The sequence below is a fragment of the Tinamus guttatus genome, unplaced genomic scaffold (assembly GCF_059628265.1).
Source record: "Tinamus guttatus ecotype Peru unplaced genomic scaffold, ASM5962826v1 Tinamus_guttatus_pri_ptg000732l, whole genome shotgun sequence".
Lineage (NCBI taxonomy): Eukaryota > Metazoa > Chordata > Aves > Tinamiformes > Tinamidae > Tinamus > Tinamus guttatus.
In genome coordinates this window covers 1,772,907-1,792,043 of record NW_028289266.1, presented here as the reverse complement: position 1 = coordinate 1,792,043, position 19,137 = coordinate 1,772,907, and the positions used below count along the sequence as shown (strand labels likewise).

The 19,137-nt window shown below is 54.4% G+C and overlaps 1 protein-coding gene across 1 annotated transcript; it reads left to right on the top strand.

Annotated features, from left to right (window-relative positions):
• Positions 1-248: 248 nt before the first annotated feature.
• LOC104580360 (leucine-rich repeat-containing protein 37A2-like) lies at positions 249-14,500 on the top strand. The gene is made up of 14 exons (XM_088537214.1): positions 249-445; positions 949-1,020; positions 1,459-1,530; positions 3,838-3,909; positions 4,347-4,427; positions 6,636-6,707; positions 8,316-8,390; positions 9,063-9,181; positions 11,028-12,433; positions 12,525-12,620; positions 13,514-13,578; positions 14,019-14,079; positions 14,169-14,323; positions 14,455-14,500. The coding sequence occupies exons 1-14, from the start codon at positions 249-251 to the stop codon at positions 14,492-14,494; spliced, it is 2,583 nt and encodes an 860-aa protein (XP_088393340.1). The 3' UTR covers positions 14,495-14,500.
• Positions 14,501-19,137: the final 4,637 nt, after the last annotated feature.

Below are 19,137 nucleotides of genomic sequence, written 5' to 3'. Positions count from 1 at the left end.
GGCACAAGGAGCTGGCAGGAATAGGCCGCCTCCATCCAACCATCCATTTGCAGAGCAACTGTGCTTGCCTGGAGCTGTGGGGTCAGGATCCCATCCTCCATGTCGACTACACATCAAATTTAGGGTTTTTAAAGAGGAAGAAGCATTGTGATCTGCGGGACAGGGCAGGGGAGGCCGGCAGGGCCTACCTGTTGCCTCCAGGCCTGTGGCACCTGTTGCCTGGCAACGCCGCCCACCCCTCGGGCGCCATGGGCCTGGCCCGGCCCTGCCAGCCCCTCGTCCTCCTGGTGCTGACAGTGGCAGCAGTGGCAGCAGCCCCTTTCCTGGAATGGCCTGACGCTGCCTGCCCTGTGCCCTGCCACTGCCAGGGGCGGCTGCTCAACTGCAGCCATACCGCCCTGGTCAGCGTCCCCCAGGCCACCCGCAACCTGGTCCTCTCCGTACTGTGAGTACTGCCCGCCACCATGGCGGGGTTGTCCCCGCTCTGGGGACCGGCCTTCTCCGCGGCTTGGCCTCAACCCGCCTCCCCGTACCAAATGGCTGCCAGGAGCCACAGGCCACGGTAGCATCATCCACATCCTCCGCTGGTGCTCGTGGCCTGAACCCTCCTCAGCTTTTAACTCCGAGTGAGCGCTGCCTGGTTAAACCAGTTTTGCTCTGTTTTCACCACCAAATTTGCAGGGAAACTTTTTTTTCTGAGAGTGCTCTTCAGGGTCTACTCCTCCAGGATGCCTCTTCTTCCTGAGGAAATGATGGGATTTGTGGGATCCGGAAGAGGACATTGTCTGCAACTTGCAGATGCTTGATTAAAATCCCTGGGTATTTTGCTATGGGGAATGAGCAGCTGAGGCACCAAGAAATATTGAACATGGGGAGTTCATTTTGCAAGCAGTCTTTTCTGCAGAGCTTTTACACGATGATTACAATGTGCCAATCTTTTCTTTGCAGAGATTTCACTGGCAACACTATTTCTTCCATCGACACACCGGTGTGGAGGGAATACCTGTGGGCTGAGTACCTGTGAGTATTCCCTAGCATTTGAAACGTAGGGAGTTTGGATATTTTCCATTCCTCTGGTCTGGCTTTTGAGCCAATGGCATGACAAACACCAACATCCACAGAAACCATTTTCATGTGAATTCGAACCCGAGATGCTCAGCAATGAGGCATGTGAATTCCCTGTGCTTCCCTGGACAACAAGAGATGTTGTGAGCTGTGGCGCTTGTGGGAAAGGTGGTTCCAATCCTATGGGACCATTCCCAAGCTTCTTTGATCAATGATGAGACTGCGCTGAGCTGCAGCAACACAGGGATAAGTGTCTAGTCTGGAGGTCACATTGGTCCTTGCAGTGATTCAAGGAAACAAAGAACTGTTTTAGTAAAGTTATTGCAGAATATATCCCTCCGAAAACCTGTTCCTCACTGTAGAGCGGTAGGTGCCTGTTTTGTCTCCTTGCAGAGTTCTCCAGGACAACGCTCTGAAGTTGGTGGGGAGGCACTCGCTGGAGGGCTTGCTGCTGCTGAAGCACCTGTACGTACCAGTCGTGTCCCTGCCTTGAGAGCCGAGGAAGGCCCAGAGCAGCCTGTTGCCATGTGCTGTACACTGGGAGAAGCGTGGTGCCAGCCCTGCCTTTGGGCCCCTGCTGTTCTACCCATCCCCACAGAAATTTGCCTTATTCTTCCCCTATTCCAGACTATGTGCCCTGCAAAACAGGGATCTTGGTGCTGAGCATTGCTGTTGCAATAGGGCACAGTGGGAGGATCCTTATGGTGAAAACATGGTACATGCAGGGTAACTTGCAATCCACCCCTCATTGGTGACCATTTTTGGGATAGTCTCTCTGGTTGTTTATTATCTTCCTTAAATTCTGCTGGCAGCCAAAGAGAAACAGTGTAGCCTATAGTGTAGCCTATGGTGTCTCTTCCAATGTCAAAATCTCAGACAGATTGAAACTGGGAGGTCCTTTCTCCAGCTTCCTGTTCAGAGCAGGGCTAACTTCAAAGCCAAGTTGCTCAGGGCTGTATCCAATTGAATCCCTCCCCTTCTTGGAGGAAAAACAAATGTGCACCTGTGCCTACACAATCTCACATGAGACTGTAACAAGTCCTCTGCCTCTGTGTTTGCAAGGAAGCAAAGGAGCATTCAGGTTTTTCTTCTCTTCAAAGCTCATCTTTCCACGTATCTTGGGTTTTCCTGTGAAGTAAAAGACAGCAACACAAAGGAAGTGTGAAAAAAGAATAGCAAAATCTTGTCCGATTCTCTTTCTTCGGCTCAGCTGCTATCAGACTGTCTTTTCTCATTCCGTGACTACTGAAAAAAAAGCATAAGAGACCAAAATAAACCCTCCTGTGGAAGCTCAGGTTGTTAGTGCCCAGAGCCCAGGTTATCTGAGTCTTGCTAGATGCATGAGTGCATTCTTCTAGCAACAGAAACTTCTCATCAGAGAAAAAAATATCACTCGTGGAAAAAAAAAATGACAGCAAGGGAAGCCCTGGTTGGAGCTGACCCACAAACATTTGTACAATGTAATTTATTGGGTGTGCCCCTTGTGTGTTTGCATTTTTCCCAGAAAAGGGGAATTTGTGTTTTCTAGGATTCATATTGGCTTGGAGGGAGCCAAGTCCGGGGCTGCCTTGGCTTGTTGAGCAGATACAAGCGGCCTAGGTGTTGGGAAAAAAAGATCCAGGAATCAAAAAGCAGAAAGGCTGATCTGCAGGATGTGGTTTATAGGCTAAATGAGTTGAGTTTGGAGCAGGTCTGCAGGTCTGAAGGTCTGCAGGTCTGAAGGAACCATCTCCAAAGTACGTCCAAGTGCTCGTGCACAAACCTTCCTCTCACTGCCCCTTTGCCCAGCTGCCAAACGCTGCCGGGAGCTGCCTCCATGGGAGGTCCAGATCCCATGGCTGGAGCTGCAGCGGCTTCCTGTTGGGAAGGCAGCTCCTACCAAAGAAACCTTGTGCATTTGTCATGTCTAATTTTAGCCACCTAATGATTGCCTAGGATTAAGCTAATTGTTCAGACTCTCTTTATTCTCCGTGGAAAGCAACAGGCACTTCCCATTCACCCAAGCCATCTTAGGAACCTCTCTGAGGAGAGGATGAATCACACTCCAAAAATACTTCTCTCTCACTGGCGACTGCAGAACAAGCCCAGGCAGCAATCTGGGCTCAGAGCATGAACCTCTTGATTTCCAAAGCGAGCCAGGTGAATCTGCCGTGGCAGAGCCTTTACACACATCTCGCAGCAGAGCTGTGATGGAAAGTGGAGTTTAGGTTATCCCTGCAGGTCTTTATTTTGCTGCTTCCAAATGGTGTGTCTTTAGACTAAGCGCTTCCCAGAATATTATGTAGGAGGGGAGTGATAAAGAGAAAAATAATCATTTTTTAGCACACATGAAGTTACCAACGTGTTCCTGAGCCCTGCAGCTACAGAGCTGTTGTTGAGGCTTTTCTGGCTGATTTAGCAAGCAAAGCACAGATGATCCCAGGGGCAAGGATCTCTGTGGCACATCCCGAGGGTGACACGTTGGTGTGTCCATGCAGATGCTTCCTCAGCTGCTGCACGGTGCTTCTTGAGAGGAATCGTTCTGTTTCCATAGAGGCAAATCAATCCCTGAAATAATTCTAATGGGATCAGAGCTAGGAAAACATCATGGAGATGAAAGCAACCTCCGGTCATGAGGGTTATCACAGGTTATTCACCGGTGGAATCTAATATCAAATATAAACACTGCATGAAATCAGAGCCATGTAACACATGTACCTCCAGGCTTGAAGCAAGGGAAAGTAAACATGACAGTGCAAATGCAATTAACATTTCACGTTCTAATTTTAACAGAGATTTATCCTGCAATAAAATCCTGTCAATTGAGGAACACGCTTTTGAGCCACTTCCTTTTCTGCAGCTTATGTGAGTTACAAAAACATCTTTCTAATGTATTTACAGAAGTCTGTTTACATTTACAACCCCTTTTGCGCCAGAAACTGTTCCCGTTATTTTTAGAACGGTGACTGCATTTCTATGGCTAACAGACTAACTGAGACAGAGCTGAAGAGATCACTGCGGATGGCTGGGTGACCCACAACAGGATGAGAAATAGTGTGGTTGTCCAAACGCAGCCATAATAGAAGCCATTTCTTGAAAGTTTACCATATCCTGAAACAGAAATAGATTAAGCACATGTGCACTTCATTTCCTCTCCTTGACAGGTTAAGCAAATGAGAAAGTGGAAGAGTTTCCTCCCTATTCTACCTTCAATTTGCATATTTCCTACAAATCAATATTGCTCAGCAGCAGCTTCCTCCTGGACAGAGTGGATTCATCACTGCAATCTTCTTTTTTCCCAGAAACCTTGGTGGGAATCTCATCACGCAGATCCGGAACGGCACATTCCAGGCCTGGCATGGGATGCAGTTTTTACAGAAGCTGTAAGTTTGGCGAGATCTAAAGATGGATCAGAGTGTCGGGGAGCACGGGAGCAGAATTGCTTTGGTCGTAGGCTGCTGTTGGTTGCACGAGGACCCGCAGGCTGCCAGACGGCAAGGCCAGCATGAAGCGCCAGGCGTCACAGACCCCCTGAACTTTTCAAAAGCAGGTGCAAACCCCTCTGTAAAGAACTGGATTCTACTTTATAGGTCATCTAGGGGCTGCCAGGAGCCTGCAGGGGTGTGAGGCGGGGCTAGGATGTGCCAGGGAGGATGAGGGAGGGCAGGAGGAAGCTGGAGGTTGAAGGTGGGTAGGCTGCTTCGGTACGCTTTAGGAAAAAAAAAATATGATTTTACCCAGATAGAGGCTTTTGTGGAAGATACTTGTTTTCCTCAGAAGTTTCACCTTTTCAACAGAAGTCCCCCGCCCAAACCAAGTAAACCTGTTTGGCAAAAGCCCATCAAAAATTTGCAGCATAATTTGAGGCAAAACTATGCCAAAAAAATCACTTTGTGTACTTGCATTTAAAAGGCAAAATGGCTCGAAAATATACATCAAAAGAAAACCTTGTTCTTCAGGACACGAGCTTCTAAGAAAGCATGTCCTAGTCCATACATACTTTTACCAAGAAGCTTCCAAGGAAAGGATGACTATTTCAGTCTGTATCTGAAGCAAGTGAGAAGGAAGGGCATTTTGCCCACTAAGGGTTCATACACATAGGGAAAAGTCCACAGGTTCCCTGCTCTCCCAAGGACTACGTCTCTTGTGCACCAGACAAGGTGGTAGAAGAAGGGATGGATGACAGTTCTCACAGAACTTGACCACAGCTTTGCCTGGCTGGGTGTAGTCATAGTAAAATTTATGAACTCTGGAAAAGTAAGAAAATATGGAAAGTTCAGAGCCCAAAATAACACCAAAATCCTGGTCAAAGGAACCAAAGGGAAGGTGTGAGCTGAAGAGGAGAGAAAGCAATGTTGTATTTTCCGAAAGACCTACTTCTGGGCTTTTGCTCTTTTAGCTGGAGATAATCGGGACCTGATGTATTTGGTGAATCAGCCCATCAGCATCTGTTCCTGCCTCTGGCCTTCATCCCAGAGCCTTCTTCACATGCATAGCACTGAGCCAAAGTTTTATCTCCAGGCTGAAATTTCCTCTGTTTGTTCTCCACTTGAAAGGAAATTCTTTGGGGAGGTTTGAGTAAAAATTGTTCAGCCAAATCCACATCTGCCATCCATAAAAGTGGGCTGGATCCTTATCAGCAGTGCAGCCTCTTTACACCACTCACATAGTATAGAGGAGCCTCGAAAGGGGATTTCAGTGTAATTCCACATGAGTTCCAACTCTCTTTGGGCCTCTCTGATATTTAAAGGCTGCACATCTGAAGTCTGGCAAAGAGAAAACCCCTTGATCACCCAAGTGCTTTGCAGTGATCTGGTGGAAACCTGCATTGATTTAGCTGTGTTTATAGGGATTGGGAAGCACTGGGGCTTTTACTCTTTAGTTAAGTATATTAACCATCTCCTCCTGCCGCGGTGCCTGCTACGCAGGGCCAGCCCATTGCAGCTTTCAGGCATCTGGATCTACAGGTATAAGGGGAGACACATCTGTGTCCCTACTCGCAGCACTCGTCCTCGCCAGGACAGCGGTCACAGTCGCCTGGTGCCATCTGCCCTGCGGTGTCCCCATTCCCTGCCTTGCAGCAGTACCCGGTGCCCTGAGCTCCCCCAGCTCCTCGAGTGAAGCTCTGGCTCCAGCGCCCAGGGAGGACGAGCGGCAGATGCTGCAAACCAAGGGGGAGACGTGACCCCTCCTGGCAGTATGGGGACAGAGGCCATCCTTCCCTCCTGGTCCACCTTACTCCTTCACCATCGCTGTCCCAAAGGGAGGCCCTGCAGGGACACAATGCTCTGGACCGGCCAGACTCTATGTTGTTGCTTCTCCTAGAATGCAGCAATCGTGACCCACGTGTAAGCCAAAAGTGAGGCTGAGGCTTTTACAGCTGTGGGCTGCCGCTAGCTCCAGAGTCTCCCTCAGCACCAGAAACAGTGGTCTGAGTGTTAGAAGCTTTTCACTTCTCCCTGTCCTCACTAACCTCAGCATCACCTTCATTCTCAAGCAAAAACACATGGGGAAAAGGTTACAAAAAAAGAAAGCCAAAGGCAGGGCCCTTCCCTTCACTCAGTCATAGTGACCTTTTTGGTTTTTTACAGGATCCTAAGCCATAACCCCCTGTCTGTTATCGACGACACATCATTCTTTGACCTGCCTGCAGTCAAATACCTGTGAGTATTGACTTGTCCTGACCAGTTTAATGGGGTCGTGACCCCACTGCCCTGCACTCAGGGCCGGTGATCCCAGCATCCACGATGGTTTGTGGCACCCAGGATGGTTTGTGGCACCCGGGATGGTTTGCGGCACCTGAGATGGTTTGCGGCACCCAGAATGGTTTGTGGCACCAATGATGGTTTGTGGTACCCACGATGGTTTGCGGCACCCGGGATGGTTTGTGGCACCAATGATGGTTTGTGGTACCCACGATGGTTTGCGGCACCCGGGATGGTTTGCAGCACCTGAGATGGTCTGTGGCACCTGGAATGGTTTGTGGCACCCGGAATGGTTTGTGGCACTCACGATGGTTTGCAGCACCCGGGATGGTTTGCAGCATCCCACAGCTCTTAGGGGAGCTCCGCAGGGACAGAGACCTCAGTGCTTTTGGCAGAGGGCCTTTCTGCTTGCAGCTTTGCTTTCGCCCAGGCCCCTTTTGCCTCTGTTCCGTGCGTTTCCTCTTTGCACGAGTCTCATCTGCGCAGGTTGCTGAGCGCTGGCAGGGGACAGCTCTCTTACTCTCCCTGCGTGGTTGCACCATGAACACCCACAGCTCCGTGGCTGCTGGGCAGAGCAGGATTTTTATCACTTGGCTCTGTGGATGAACTCCAAAAGCCCCATCCTGATCATACAGTCCATCTGTACACCCAAAATACGGTGAAGTCTCTCTTGATACGGTGACATTTGAAAGGTTAGTCCCGTCACGTTTCTGTCTCCAGCCCTAGACAGTGGGATCACATCATGGGGACCAAACACAGGAACCAGGGAGTCACCTATGGTCCCACAGGGAGGCTGTGGCAGGGCAGGCAATTGAGCACAGGCCTCAGTGAGATCCAATCTGCAGCTCTCCATCCACCACATGCTGCTCTGTGCTAGAAATAACCTATTTTCAGGACTGTTTTCATTGCTGTAATCATTTGCAGAATACTTTAAACTATGAGGTCTTCTCACTGGCCTTTTAAATATATGTTCCACTCATAGGTCCATCTGCATCTCTTCCTCCCTGTCACAGGCATTTCCACTCGAGCTCCTTCCCAGTAGACCTTCTGCCCCTGTCTGAGGAACATGTATATTTATTTATGGGGTGAAAAAAAGCCCTGCTTTGTTCTTCAGGGGATTTTTTAAAGATTATTTTCCACATGAACATGCTTACCTGTTCTTCATGGTTTACTCCAGTTTGCTGATTGAAAGACTCTACTTTCTATCTACGTGTATCATCAGTCAGGCAAAATATCCTCCTGGGCTGGACAAGAAGTGTCTCCCTTTGACCACAAGTGAGGGCTGGGGCTGCTCTCACAACAGCGCCAGAAAAGGGTTTTGAGCTGGGGATTCTCTTCCGTCCACATCAGCCTCCCATGAGAGCAGCAGGATCCCTTTTTCCTTTAAACCCCATAGTTAGGAACAGACATAAGGTGAGAGGGTTTGGAATTATTGGTGCGACTGCTTAGGCTGCAGTGGAGCCTCTGTGAATGACACCACCATGATCAGGGATCCGGGCTCATTCTCCCAGCAGAGTTCCAGTAATGTGGCCTGAAAAATTAACTTGATTTTGCAAATCCTTTCAGAGACCTGGGTGCAACACAAGTGACTCTGCAGACCTTTCACACCCTCCTCTTGACAACAGCTCACTTGGAAACGCTGTGAGTATGCGGGGACTTGGTCCCAGCTGCCTACAAATCACTGCTGAAACAAGGGGTCTGCATGGGAAACAAATCAGCTTGCTGCCACGTCAGAATAACCCCAGTGAGCCCAAGTTTCGCCCACCTGGAGCTGTTCATTTTTCCCTACTATCCATCAGCGTATTACAAAAGTCTGATCAAGGCCCCTGAGCGACAGCACTGAACAGAGGGTCTCAGGTCTGTGACTGGGTTCTTAGGTATAATTACAGCTCAGACAAATACAAATCATAAGAAGAAAAAGCTATTTAGTTTTGATACCCCCAAACTCACCTGCTAAGAAACAGAACTTCCCCATTTATGTGATGTGTTCCAGGTTTTTGTAGGGAAGTCTTAAATCAAGTGAGGGTGTGCTTTTCTGTTTCAAGTTGCCTTTGGGGATTGGTTCTATTTTTGAAAGTAAAATCAACATTTTGATGCGACTGGAGAAAACTATTTTCTGTTTGAAACTTCTCTTAGAAATCTGGAGCATATTTTTGTCCATCAGAATTTTCACTGGGGGGGAAATAAATTTTCCAGAGCTGTAGAAGATATCCAAGCACAACTGGAATGCATTATCTCTGTGTGTTACCTGAGTCGGACCCACAGACGTGGATTGAGATGCTGGGGTTTTGTCCAGTAACCTCTTGTCTTTAGCAAACTCCCCAGTGATCTGGCCTGCTGCCTCTGTGCGACGAAAGACACTATTGAGACCCTGTGCAGGACCGTCAAGCTGCGCTGTGAGAATTTATGCCCCGCCAACGCTCCCCAGTGCGGTAGGTTTGCTCTCCATGGAAGACCCTGTCAATGCAGCTTTCTAAAATTTGCTCTAGCTGTAAGAGAGGAGGGGTCTTTTGAGGGTTACCAGACAAAGCTGGCAGTCTCAGTGAAGTCAGTCCAGGCTGGTGGCTCCCATCCAGTCCCAGAGATGTCAAATGCAGGCAGACTCAGCACTGCTCATTGAATAGGTGCAAAAACTTCATCCGGGTGAGACCTGTAAATTGGCCTCAAGGCCAGTGCAGGCAGCTCAGCTGAGACCTGGGAGGCCTCTGAGCCACAGGCTTCAACCACATGACTTGGAAAAAACAAGGGTTGAAAAGGTACTAGTGATTACCCCTATCTTTAGTGTCAAATAGTATCTTGAGGAGAAATAGCGAGCTGAGCTAAACAAACACAAGAGCTTCCAATGCACACAGCACACCCAGCCAAGCAAATCATGTGTGCCAGCATTCCCAGGCGCTGGAAGGCAACATCTGCTCATGAACCCTTCAAATTTTCCTTGATATCTTTCTCACCTGTTCCAGTGGCACCATACCCTGGCCAGTCACAACTCAGCAGTGAGAACAACCCCACATACAGCAGGGACATGGCAAGAGGGTCCTGTAATGCTCCTATGATCCATTAGTCTAGGGAGTCTGATTTCATTTTGAGTCCAGCAAAAACGTGTTCCTAAAGCCACTTGCAGCCAGATCATCAAAGATATTTTGGTGTCTGATTTCCTATCATTTGAAGAGCAGATAAAGCCTGAATACCTCTGTAATCTGTAAATATTCTTGAATGTGTCACCCTGCCTCTGACACTAGCCTATCTTCAAAGTGGGATTAGAGATAAGGCTGTGTTTGCAGCCGTGGTGTAGGACTCCTGGATCCTGCTTATTCCAACTGCAGCCTCAGCACGTTCCCTTCACATAGCAGGGCAAAAGCTCTCCTGGGCTATTGCCATCGCTCTGGGTCAAATGTCCGCTTTTTTCCACTTCCCGTAGGCCGGGGTGAGGGCACCTCCATCCATCAGCAGAGAATCAGCACTTTTTTATCACATGCTCACTCCACCACTGCTCTTGGGAGTTGGGCAACAACACAGAGGCTTTTTAATGTGAAGTATCCCAGGTTTAATTAACTGCAAGGAGAAGAGTTAGTTGGGACAACTGAGCAGGGACAAACATTTTGTCTTCAGGTACTTTGCTTTCCAGGCTCTCTCCCAGGTTTAAACTTTCTGGCATTATTTTATCAGCTCAACACTGACTCGTGTTAAGCTGTGGAAAATTCGCCCACAGAAAACCCCCGCCCCCAGGACGTTTCACACTGATTTGAACAGATCCCTGGGAGAGACCATAAAAAAATGCATCTCTTCTGCCCCAGTGAGATAATCTCACTGATTTAAGAAGACTTTTCCCCTCTGTAACGCAGCCACCATTTGGTTTCACACACGCTCCCTTGTCTGAAAGACGAGCGCCTGCTGTTTGGGGTAATGGTGCTGGTCTCTTTTCAGTGGTGGCCACTGACAGAACTAGAGGTAATGGCCACAAACTGAAGCACCAAAAGTTCCACAGGAACTTAAGGAAAAAATTTTTAACAGTGAGGGTGACAGAGCCTTGGAACAGGCTGCCCAGAGAGGTTGTGGAGTCTCCTTCTCTGGAGATCTTCAAAACCCGCTTGGACGCAGTCCTGTGCCACGTGCTCTAGGTGACCCTGCGTGTGCAGTGGGGTTGGACTAGATGACCTCCAGAGGTCCCTTCCAACTTTAAGCATTCTATGATTCTATGATAATGCTCTGACCCTGCACTTTGGAAGACGGTTTCTTGTGACGTGGGAGTCACTGATCTGCTCTCTTGGTGTTTAACAGCTCACACAGATTCTCTAGAAGAGATTCGAGCAGAGATAAAGAAAGTGTTAAAGTCCAAAAAGCTGAACAGCACCATGGTGTTAAACCTCAAGCCCAAGGAACCTTTTCTTGGAGGCCATGAAACCATAACACTTTCAGTGCTCCTGAACCTGACAAGCTCTGATGCTGATCTCAATAAGACGAATGATCTCATGTCCAGAAGGAATTCCCTTTTCCCTCAGCACCTATTTCAGCAGGAAGGTAAGAGCAACAAGGAGCTGATGCTGACGCTGCATGGCATTCAGCACATGGACTGGAGCAGTGCAAGTGATATGAAGAAACTCTATTTCCTGGCCAAAGTGCTAGAGGCTGAGCTTGAGAAGAAGATGCCCAAGGCTAAAAACATCACGACTGCGAAGAACATCCTCTCTCTCCCACTGATGCTGGCCAAGCAGAGCCGCGCGGTGCGTGGAGCCCCGGCAGAGGGACAAGACAGGACGGCAGCACAGTGGGATGCAGACTTGCAGCACGCGCCGTTAAATCTGTGGGAAGTAGCTGAGAGGCTAAACCCCGCTGACACGTTCCTCAGACATCACAGCATGTCCGGGCCTTCTTCAAAGCATCCTCTTTCGTACTCGCCAGCCGAGGCCTCTCATTTGTCCAGGTCTTTTAAGGATCAAAACTACCCTTGGGCTATGGAAGAGGCCAAAAATCCTCATGAGCTGGAGGATGGAGAGGATGACAAGGAAGCACCACCTCCGAGCCATAGCTACGTGTGGACCTACAAAAGGAAGGGTCAGCAAGAGAGTCCATGTCAGAGAAGTGATCAGCTTTTCTACAGGCCAGACCATGAAGAGAGCCCAGAGGAGGAGCCCACGCCAACCCCGACTAAACCAGAGCAGAGACCAAACTCAGCAGGACAGTTTTTCTATAACCTGTTGGTTACCAGCAGCCACCCTGTTGCAACGAGTGCACTGGAGAACAAGCCCAAAGACAAGACTTCCTCTCCAGGTGGGCACTCGCTGGGCACCCAGCCCACTGACGAGACCCGTTGGAAGCATCCAGAGGAGGAAGAGTCTCATTTCCCCAGTGAGCCAAGCAGCTCGGAGAGCCCCGCGGCCACGCCGGCTCAGGACGACCTCTTTGAAGCCAAGCTCAGACACCAGCTGCGCTTGCTCGTGCCCAACAAGGCCGTGCGGGCGTTCGTGGTGCACGCGGCGCGCGCCCTGCATTCCCAATGCGGCCTCCCCGCGGCCCAGCTGGCCTGCGCAAAGATGGTCTCCAAGCTGGGGCTGCTCATGAAGGTGCTCAGCGACAAGCAGGGTGGCCGGGGAGCTTCTACTCTCGCAGGTCGGTGCTTTCCGGACGGGGACATTCCCAACGGCACGGCACGGCCCAAGGTGGCAGGCGGGAAGCTCACGGGGAAGGTAGGATGAACATAGGCTGTTGCTGGGGACCAGGGGGGCACGGAAGAAATAACCATGTCTCCCTCCCTGAATTTCCCTTCTTCTGATCCAGAAGAAATCGGAGTTTGCCAGTGACAACAGGCTCCTGCTAGCAGTATCGGTGTCTCTGGCCATCATACTCTTCCTCACTGTGATTTGCCTTATTGAGGTACGCCGGCGCTCCCTCCAGACAGTGCTGCCTCCCTGTGCAGTCTGTGACACCAGAGTGTCACCAGGGATGTCTGCACACCTGCCACATAGCTCATAAGGTTGTTTTCCGACCTTTGAAGGTTGGAAAAACCAGCACACAGCTCAGCATAGGCCCAGGCTTGTCCCTGCATCCGTCACGAGGTGCGCAGGGCTCTCTTAATCGTGGCCACCGCTCTCCCACCGGCTCCCCAGCGCTTCAAGGGCGCCAGCGCTCTTTGTTACCACAGTCTGAGTTTTACGCTGTGGTCCTTGCTGTGCATCCCCCTGCACATCTGTCCCAGGCCCTTCTGCGGTGGCTGCTCTGCTCTCCTGCCCGTGCCGCGTGCTTAGCCATGCAGCAATTCCCCCGCTACATTCATGCTTGCTAAAACCAAGCACTTTTTTTGGCAAAATGGCAAATGCTGGAAGGCTTTTCTGGCCACTAGCAGCTCTGGGGCTGGCGGGAATCCCTCCTAAGAAAGATGCTGCCCCTTTCAGCAAGGTGCAGCGGCTCCGCGTGGGTCAGAGCGCCCTTGCCAAAAGCTCTTGTTCCTTTAAAAAACAGCCTTGGTGACTCGGATCAGCTTGAACACGGAAGGCAGTGCCCTGCACAGCACTGCCCGGATAAGAAAGGCAGACATAAACACTTCGGAGATTAGGAGTTCAGGTCATTTCTAAGGCAGGGAATGCCGGGAATTGAGAAGGGAGGATGGGCTCTTTCTAAAAGATTTTTGCTTCTGGCACAGGCTGTCACATATATATAACACGCTTGGTTTAAGGAACAACCTTTTGGCCTCCCCCATTGGTTTTTTCTGTGGCATATGAGGAGAAAACACTGATGTAACAAGGCTCTCTGTCTCTCTCCTTGACCAGGTTTGCTCCCAAAAATCTGCAGCTGCTTCCCAAGCCCAGGGCACCAGCAAATCACGACTGAGACGGTAATTACTCCCACTGCAGGGCCAGGCTTTGCTTCGCACAGTGCCTAATCCCGGAGCCCCACGTGTGCTTCAGCACGGGCTGCAGAGGAGTCAGTAGTCTCCAGAGTGAATATGTTCATGTAGCTTTTCTTAACGGACCTAAAAAAGGGCCCCCAAAGCATGAGTGAGCAGCACTGCTATAAGCAAACGCCTTCACTTCTTGATGGGAAGTTCATCTTCATCAGGACCTAAAGAAACTACCCCAAGTGGGGCAAAGGTTTCTGCCCCCGACACCTGCTGGGGACATTCCCAGCCAAGCATCCTCACCCCCTAAATCCAGTTTCCCAGCACTGTGGATACTGGTGGCCTGACCCTAAACCCTGTCCTGAGCAGGGGGACGCCAGCAAGGCCACATGCGGGTCACCTTCACCAGTCTACCATTTTCTCACTCTTTCCTTAAGGTTCTTCCAGAAATTCCTGCCAGAGAGACGGAGCAGGAGCACCCGTGACAGTGCGAAGGAGGTAAGGGCAGCAGGAACGTGGGACGCTGCTCCTCACCGCGCGCCCCGCCACCCCGCGTCCGCAACGCCCCCTCGCCCGGTGCTTTGCAGGGCTCTCCTGGCTCGGATCCGAGCGGGAACAAACCGCCCTGGCTCCGTGACATGTACCAGCCGCTGGACTCCCAGCGGAAGAGATCCCTGGCTCAGAAGCTCTACGACGAGGAGTCCTCGGACGAGGAGGAGATTTTCAACAAGGCCGAGCTGAAGTAAGAGGTGAGGGGAGGGCGCCCATGTTGGGTGTCATTGCTCCCCAGCCGGGGTGCCCGAGCGGCACCTGGGGGTGTCCCCTCCTGTCCCCTGCAGCCCCCAGGCCGTTCTCCTCTCCTCTTCTCCCTAGGAGGCTGGAGGAGCAGCTGGGCCAGGAGGAGCCGGAGTGACGCCGGGCGCCACTGCACACCGGGGCTGTACATAGTTGTGCGAGACACCGCGGAAGGTTGGGGATTTACGATTAAAATTAGTGCTTGCTTTCACCCAGCGTGAGCGTCCTGTGAGCACAGGCACAGGCGCAACGCGCGTGCGGGGGCTGCGGGAGCACATGCGCATGCGGCAGCGACCGGAGGGGCCAAGTGTGCAAAGGAGCCGCTCGCCACGCGGGGACGCGCCGCGGGCTGTGTGCTGGTGCCCCTGCACATGTGTTTGCACAACCACGGGCGCTTGAGTGTGTGTCGGCTCGGGCATGCGTGTGCACTTGCACACCCGTGTGCATGTGTGTGTGTACATGTATGGACATACACGTGTGTGCATGCACATGTGTGTGTGCACAGGTGTGCGTGCCCGTGCACGTGTGTGTACATGCACAGACATGCACGTGTGTGTGTGTGTGTGTGCACAGCTGTGCGTGCGCGTGCACGGCTGTGCGTGCGCGTGCACGGCCACTTGTGCAAGCCCATGTGCGCATGCGTACATGGGTGCCCGGGTGCTCACTGGTGCGCACGCGCGCCCGGCGCTCCTCCCCCCGCCCCCAGGGGCGTGGCCTCCCAGCCCCGCCTCCGCTCCGTGCTGGCGTCGCGGGGCGGGGCGTGCGCGCGCCCGCCGCGGGCGGCACTTCCGGGTTGCCCGGCTGGAGGCGCGGGAGCGCGGAGCCGGTGAGGGGGGGAGGGTGAAAACGTCCGAGGGGGGGGCGGGGGGCGCGAGCGGCGGGCGGGGTGGGGAAGCAGGTGGCGGGGAGCGACAGGGGGTTCAAGCCCTCCCCCGGGGTAGCAGGGGGGCGGTTCGGGTGCAGAGTGGGGCGGTTTGGGTGGTTTGGGTGCAGAGTGGGGCGGTTTGGGTGCAGATTCGGGCACTGTGGGGGTGCAGGGAGAGGTGCCCTGAGGGGCAGCCCCTTCCTTTCCCCCTCTGGGGGAGCCCCGTGCCCGCAGTGCCCCCTGGTTTGCGCCTCCCTCGGGGTCCCCCCAGTGTGAGGGGCCGGGTCCGGCCGGGCCTCGCACGGCTCCGTGGCGGTGCCGGGTCCAGCCTCCCACCGCGGTCCCTCCGGGGCGGCTGCTCTCGGGGGTCCCCTCGTGCCACCCTGGTGTGCAGAGCGTCTGTGCCCCTGCGTGTCACCCATGGCCCCTCCGCAGCCTTTGGAGGACCCGCGCTGGCCTCGGTTCCTCCACGCTCGCCCTGTGCAGCTGGGGCAGGACGAGGTGGCTGCTTCCTTGGCGCCTTCCCACAGCAGTTCTCTGCGCGCTGGGGTGAGCGAATTCCACAGGCCGAACCTCCCGCTCGCTCCCGAGGCAAAGCCGGAGCCGGGGTGCCACGGGGACCCCCCCGGCTGCCTCTGCCTTGTCCAGAGCCGGCTGCTCCCGCCGGGAAGCTCCCACCAAATGCGGAACAGGGAGTCGTGCTGGAGCCTGGAGGACCCATCCGCGTCGTGGCCCTGGCACGGGCTCCGTGGCGCGGATCCTCCCGGAGGCTCTGCGGTGGGCAGAGGTGCCCGCCTGCGGAGCCGCTCCCGGGAGCACCGGCGTGTGCAAAGAGGCAGCGTCCGGGGGCTCTCTGCCAGCCTGGTGTGTTCTTCGTGTGCGACGTCGCTGCATTTCAGATGAGCTGTTGTCACCGAGCGGGGCAGGCGGGTCGAGCAGAAAAGGCAACGTTTAAAGAAGCAGCCACTTGGCCACCTGTGCTCACAGCCCGGGACTCCTCCTGGCCCTGCTCCCTGCGCAACGGCAGCAAATTATAAGGGAAACTCCAGCCCTAGTAACTAGAAATGGCCCCAGGTCCGGGGTGCTGATACGGGAGCATCTTGCTGTGACACGGACAGGGGTTCGCAGCTTTCCTGGGCGCTGCGGGGTTCGTCTGCCGGCTCCACTGCGCTCCAGGCTCGCTCCAGTAGAAAGGATTTCCCTTTTGGGAAATCCGGCCTCGTAGAGGGCCATAGAGCCCCCTGAAGGACGCTCTGCTCCTTGGTGTCAGGAACGCGCTCATGCTGGTGCACCCCAAGGTCTCCCCCGGCCGGGCCGGGTGAGCAGGGGCTCCCGGCGGAAATCCAAAGCTTTCTTGCTGGGAAAAGCGGCTCCATAGGAGGAGACTGTGCTGAGCTGGGCGTTTGGGCTGACTATCCCGCAAAAGCCTTAATTAGCCCCGGGTGGAGGGTGACCGGCACGAGGCTCGTGCTTGGAAAATGACTGCTTCTGTTTCCAGGCCCTGAGTCACGGCTGACGCCGGCGCTGGCTGCTCTTTTCCACTCATGAATCGTGAGCCATGACCCGGCCTTTATTTATAACGCGGGGAGCGGCACGTGTCGGCGGCTGGAGGAGCCAGGCGGTGGGCGCGAGCGGGGCAGGGCTCGGCCCCCTCTCGCATAGATCTGCTTTTAACGAGCGTTTCCCAAAGACCTGGCTGATCCGGAGCCTCCTGCTCGCCCCGCCGCGCCAGGGACCGCGCTCTCCCTCGGCAGGTACTGTATTTCCTCCCACGTTTTGTTCGTCTCCTCTGGGCCGCTCCGGCCTGAGCGCAGCGCCGGGCGCCCCTGCCACAGCGGTGCTGCTCTGCGCTCACCGTCCGGTCGGTGTCTCAGCGTTTTGGGGAGGAAAAGCAGCACTGGTGGCTCTGCAGGGACCGGCTGGAAGTCCCTCTGCTCCCATCTGCTGCTTTTGAGTTCTCGTGTCAGCCAGCGCTGCCGATCCAGCTTCCCTGGGCTCCGCTGAGGACGGATCTGCCTCCAGGCTGCCCATGTGGCACCGTCCTCAAGCACCCCCTTCAGGAAAACGCCATCCCAACAGGAGCGGGGTGGTACAGGGAGGGAGATCCCAGCGCTGGAAGAAGCTGCTCAGGACGGGGACATAGGGTCCCCGTGAGCTCTGGAGGCGACACGTGTCCCCTGCATCTCCCTCCTGGCCGAGCTAGTAATGGGGCTTGGGTTTTTGGAGAATCCCTCCACTGGGAGTTGGTCCCAGCTTGGGAAGCACTCGCTGTCCTTCTTCTGGACCCCTGGAGAGGTTCAGGTGTTTCCTGGCCTTGGAGTCTCGCCCAGATTCCTTGGACTCCAGGCCTACGTGGCTGGAGGAGGTTGGGAAGGGCCTGGGCTCCCAGCCGCAGCGTGGGGATGCCACAGCCGGCTCCGCGCACGGCACAGCCGCACGGTGACAGGGACGAGCAGTGCGATGCCACTGTGGAACAAAGGCCAAACCTGCTGGCAAGTTCCCGGGCCCTGCTTGCAAGTCCTGAAAAGCAGGACAGGTCACTGCAAAAACAGCGTCCTCACCCGCTCCCCTTGCAGGGCTGCGCGGGAGAGGCCGCCCGGGGACACGGCGGTGGCCGGTGCAGTCCCGGGGCCGGACGCGGCTCCGCGTCGGGAGTGGCCTGCGCCCAGGGGTGGCAGCGTGGGCCCTTGCGCCCTGCTTTTGTGCAGGGTGAGGTGGCTGCTCCGGAGGGTGCGAGCGGGGGCGGTGGGGCTGGCGGCAGGGGATGGAGCCTGCGCAACCTGGTGCAGCTGGACGCTGGCCGGGTCATTGATGCGTTAGTGCAGCACAGGGCAGGAGTGGAGGTGGCTCCCGGTGGTCCCCATCTCCTGCTGGTGTCACCTGCGTGTCCCTTCGACACCCTCCCTCCTTGCCGAAACCCCTGGCAGCCACTTGAGCTTCTGAGGCAGAGGTTCATGTTCCTGTAATCACTGCGTCCCTCGTTCCTATGTTGTAATCGAAAGAGAGGAAATCTTATGACAAGTAGAGGCAAAAACAGTTTCCTTTTGTATGAAATTGCTTGTGAACCCTGAACGCGCTGAGGATCAACCCAGACTTTGTCACTGAGGAGCTCTCGACCTGCCCGAGGCTGTTGCGAGCGGGACTGGCGCTGGCCAGGGCGGTGTGGGGTGTCCATGGGCTGCCCTGGGCCTGCGGATCGCTGGTGCTGGAATCGCTCTCAAGCTCTTTACATCTTCGGACACAGCTTGGGTCCGAGCCGGGAGGCAGCCCTGGGACACAGCCATGTCCACAGAGCCCCAGGACTGGCTGGAGGCTGAAATCCAGGAGCTGGAGGCCCCTTGTTCTCTGCAAACCCCCTCCTGGGTGCCGCTCTCAGCTGGTTCCCTGCGCCGACTCCTCTCGCCTGCGGAAGCGGCTGCAGCGGAGCGGCCCCACTGCCCAGGAAGGCAAGATCCCACGCGGTCGAACGCCTGCCGCTGAGCGGAGCGATCCGCAGCCCTGCGGAGAAGCTTCAGAGCTCTCTGGGCGCTTCCCTCCCGGGTTCCCAAGGCCGCCCTGCCAGTGGCGGGCATCCAGGCTGCTCCCGCGTGGATGCAGTGTCGCAGCGCCGAGCTGGGGCTGCTGCTGCCAGCCCGGCCGGACTCCTTCGGTTGGCGCCGTTGCTCAACGTGTTTCGCTCCCGCCACCCAGACCTTTGTGCTCAACGCGGCCGTGTCGGTGTCCGCGCTCACACCTGGTACCGGCTCCTTGCAACATCCCAGGGCCTGTGCATCACCCTGCTGGCTCACCAGGCCTCAGCCTGCGTCTCCAGCTGCTTGTGGGCAGCCTGCGAGGGTTCGTTATTGCCCTGGTCTCGCTCTGGTTTGTCTGACTCTCTACAACGACTTGCGAGGCCT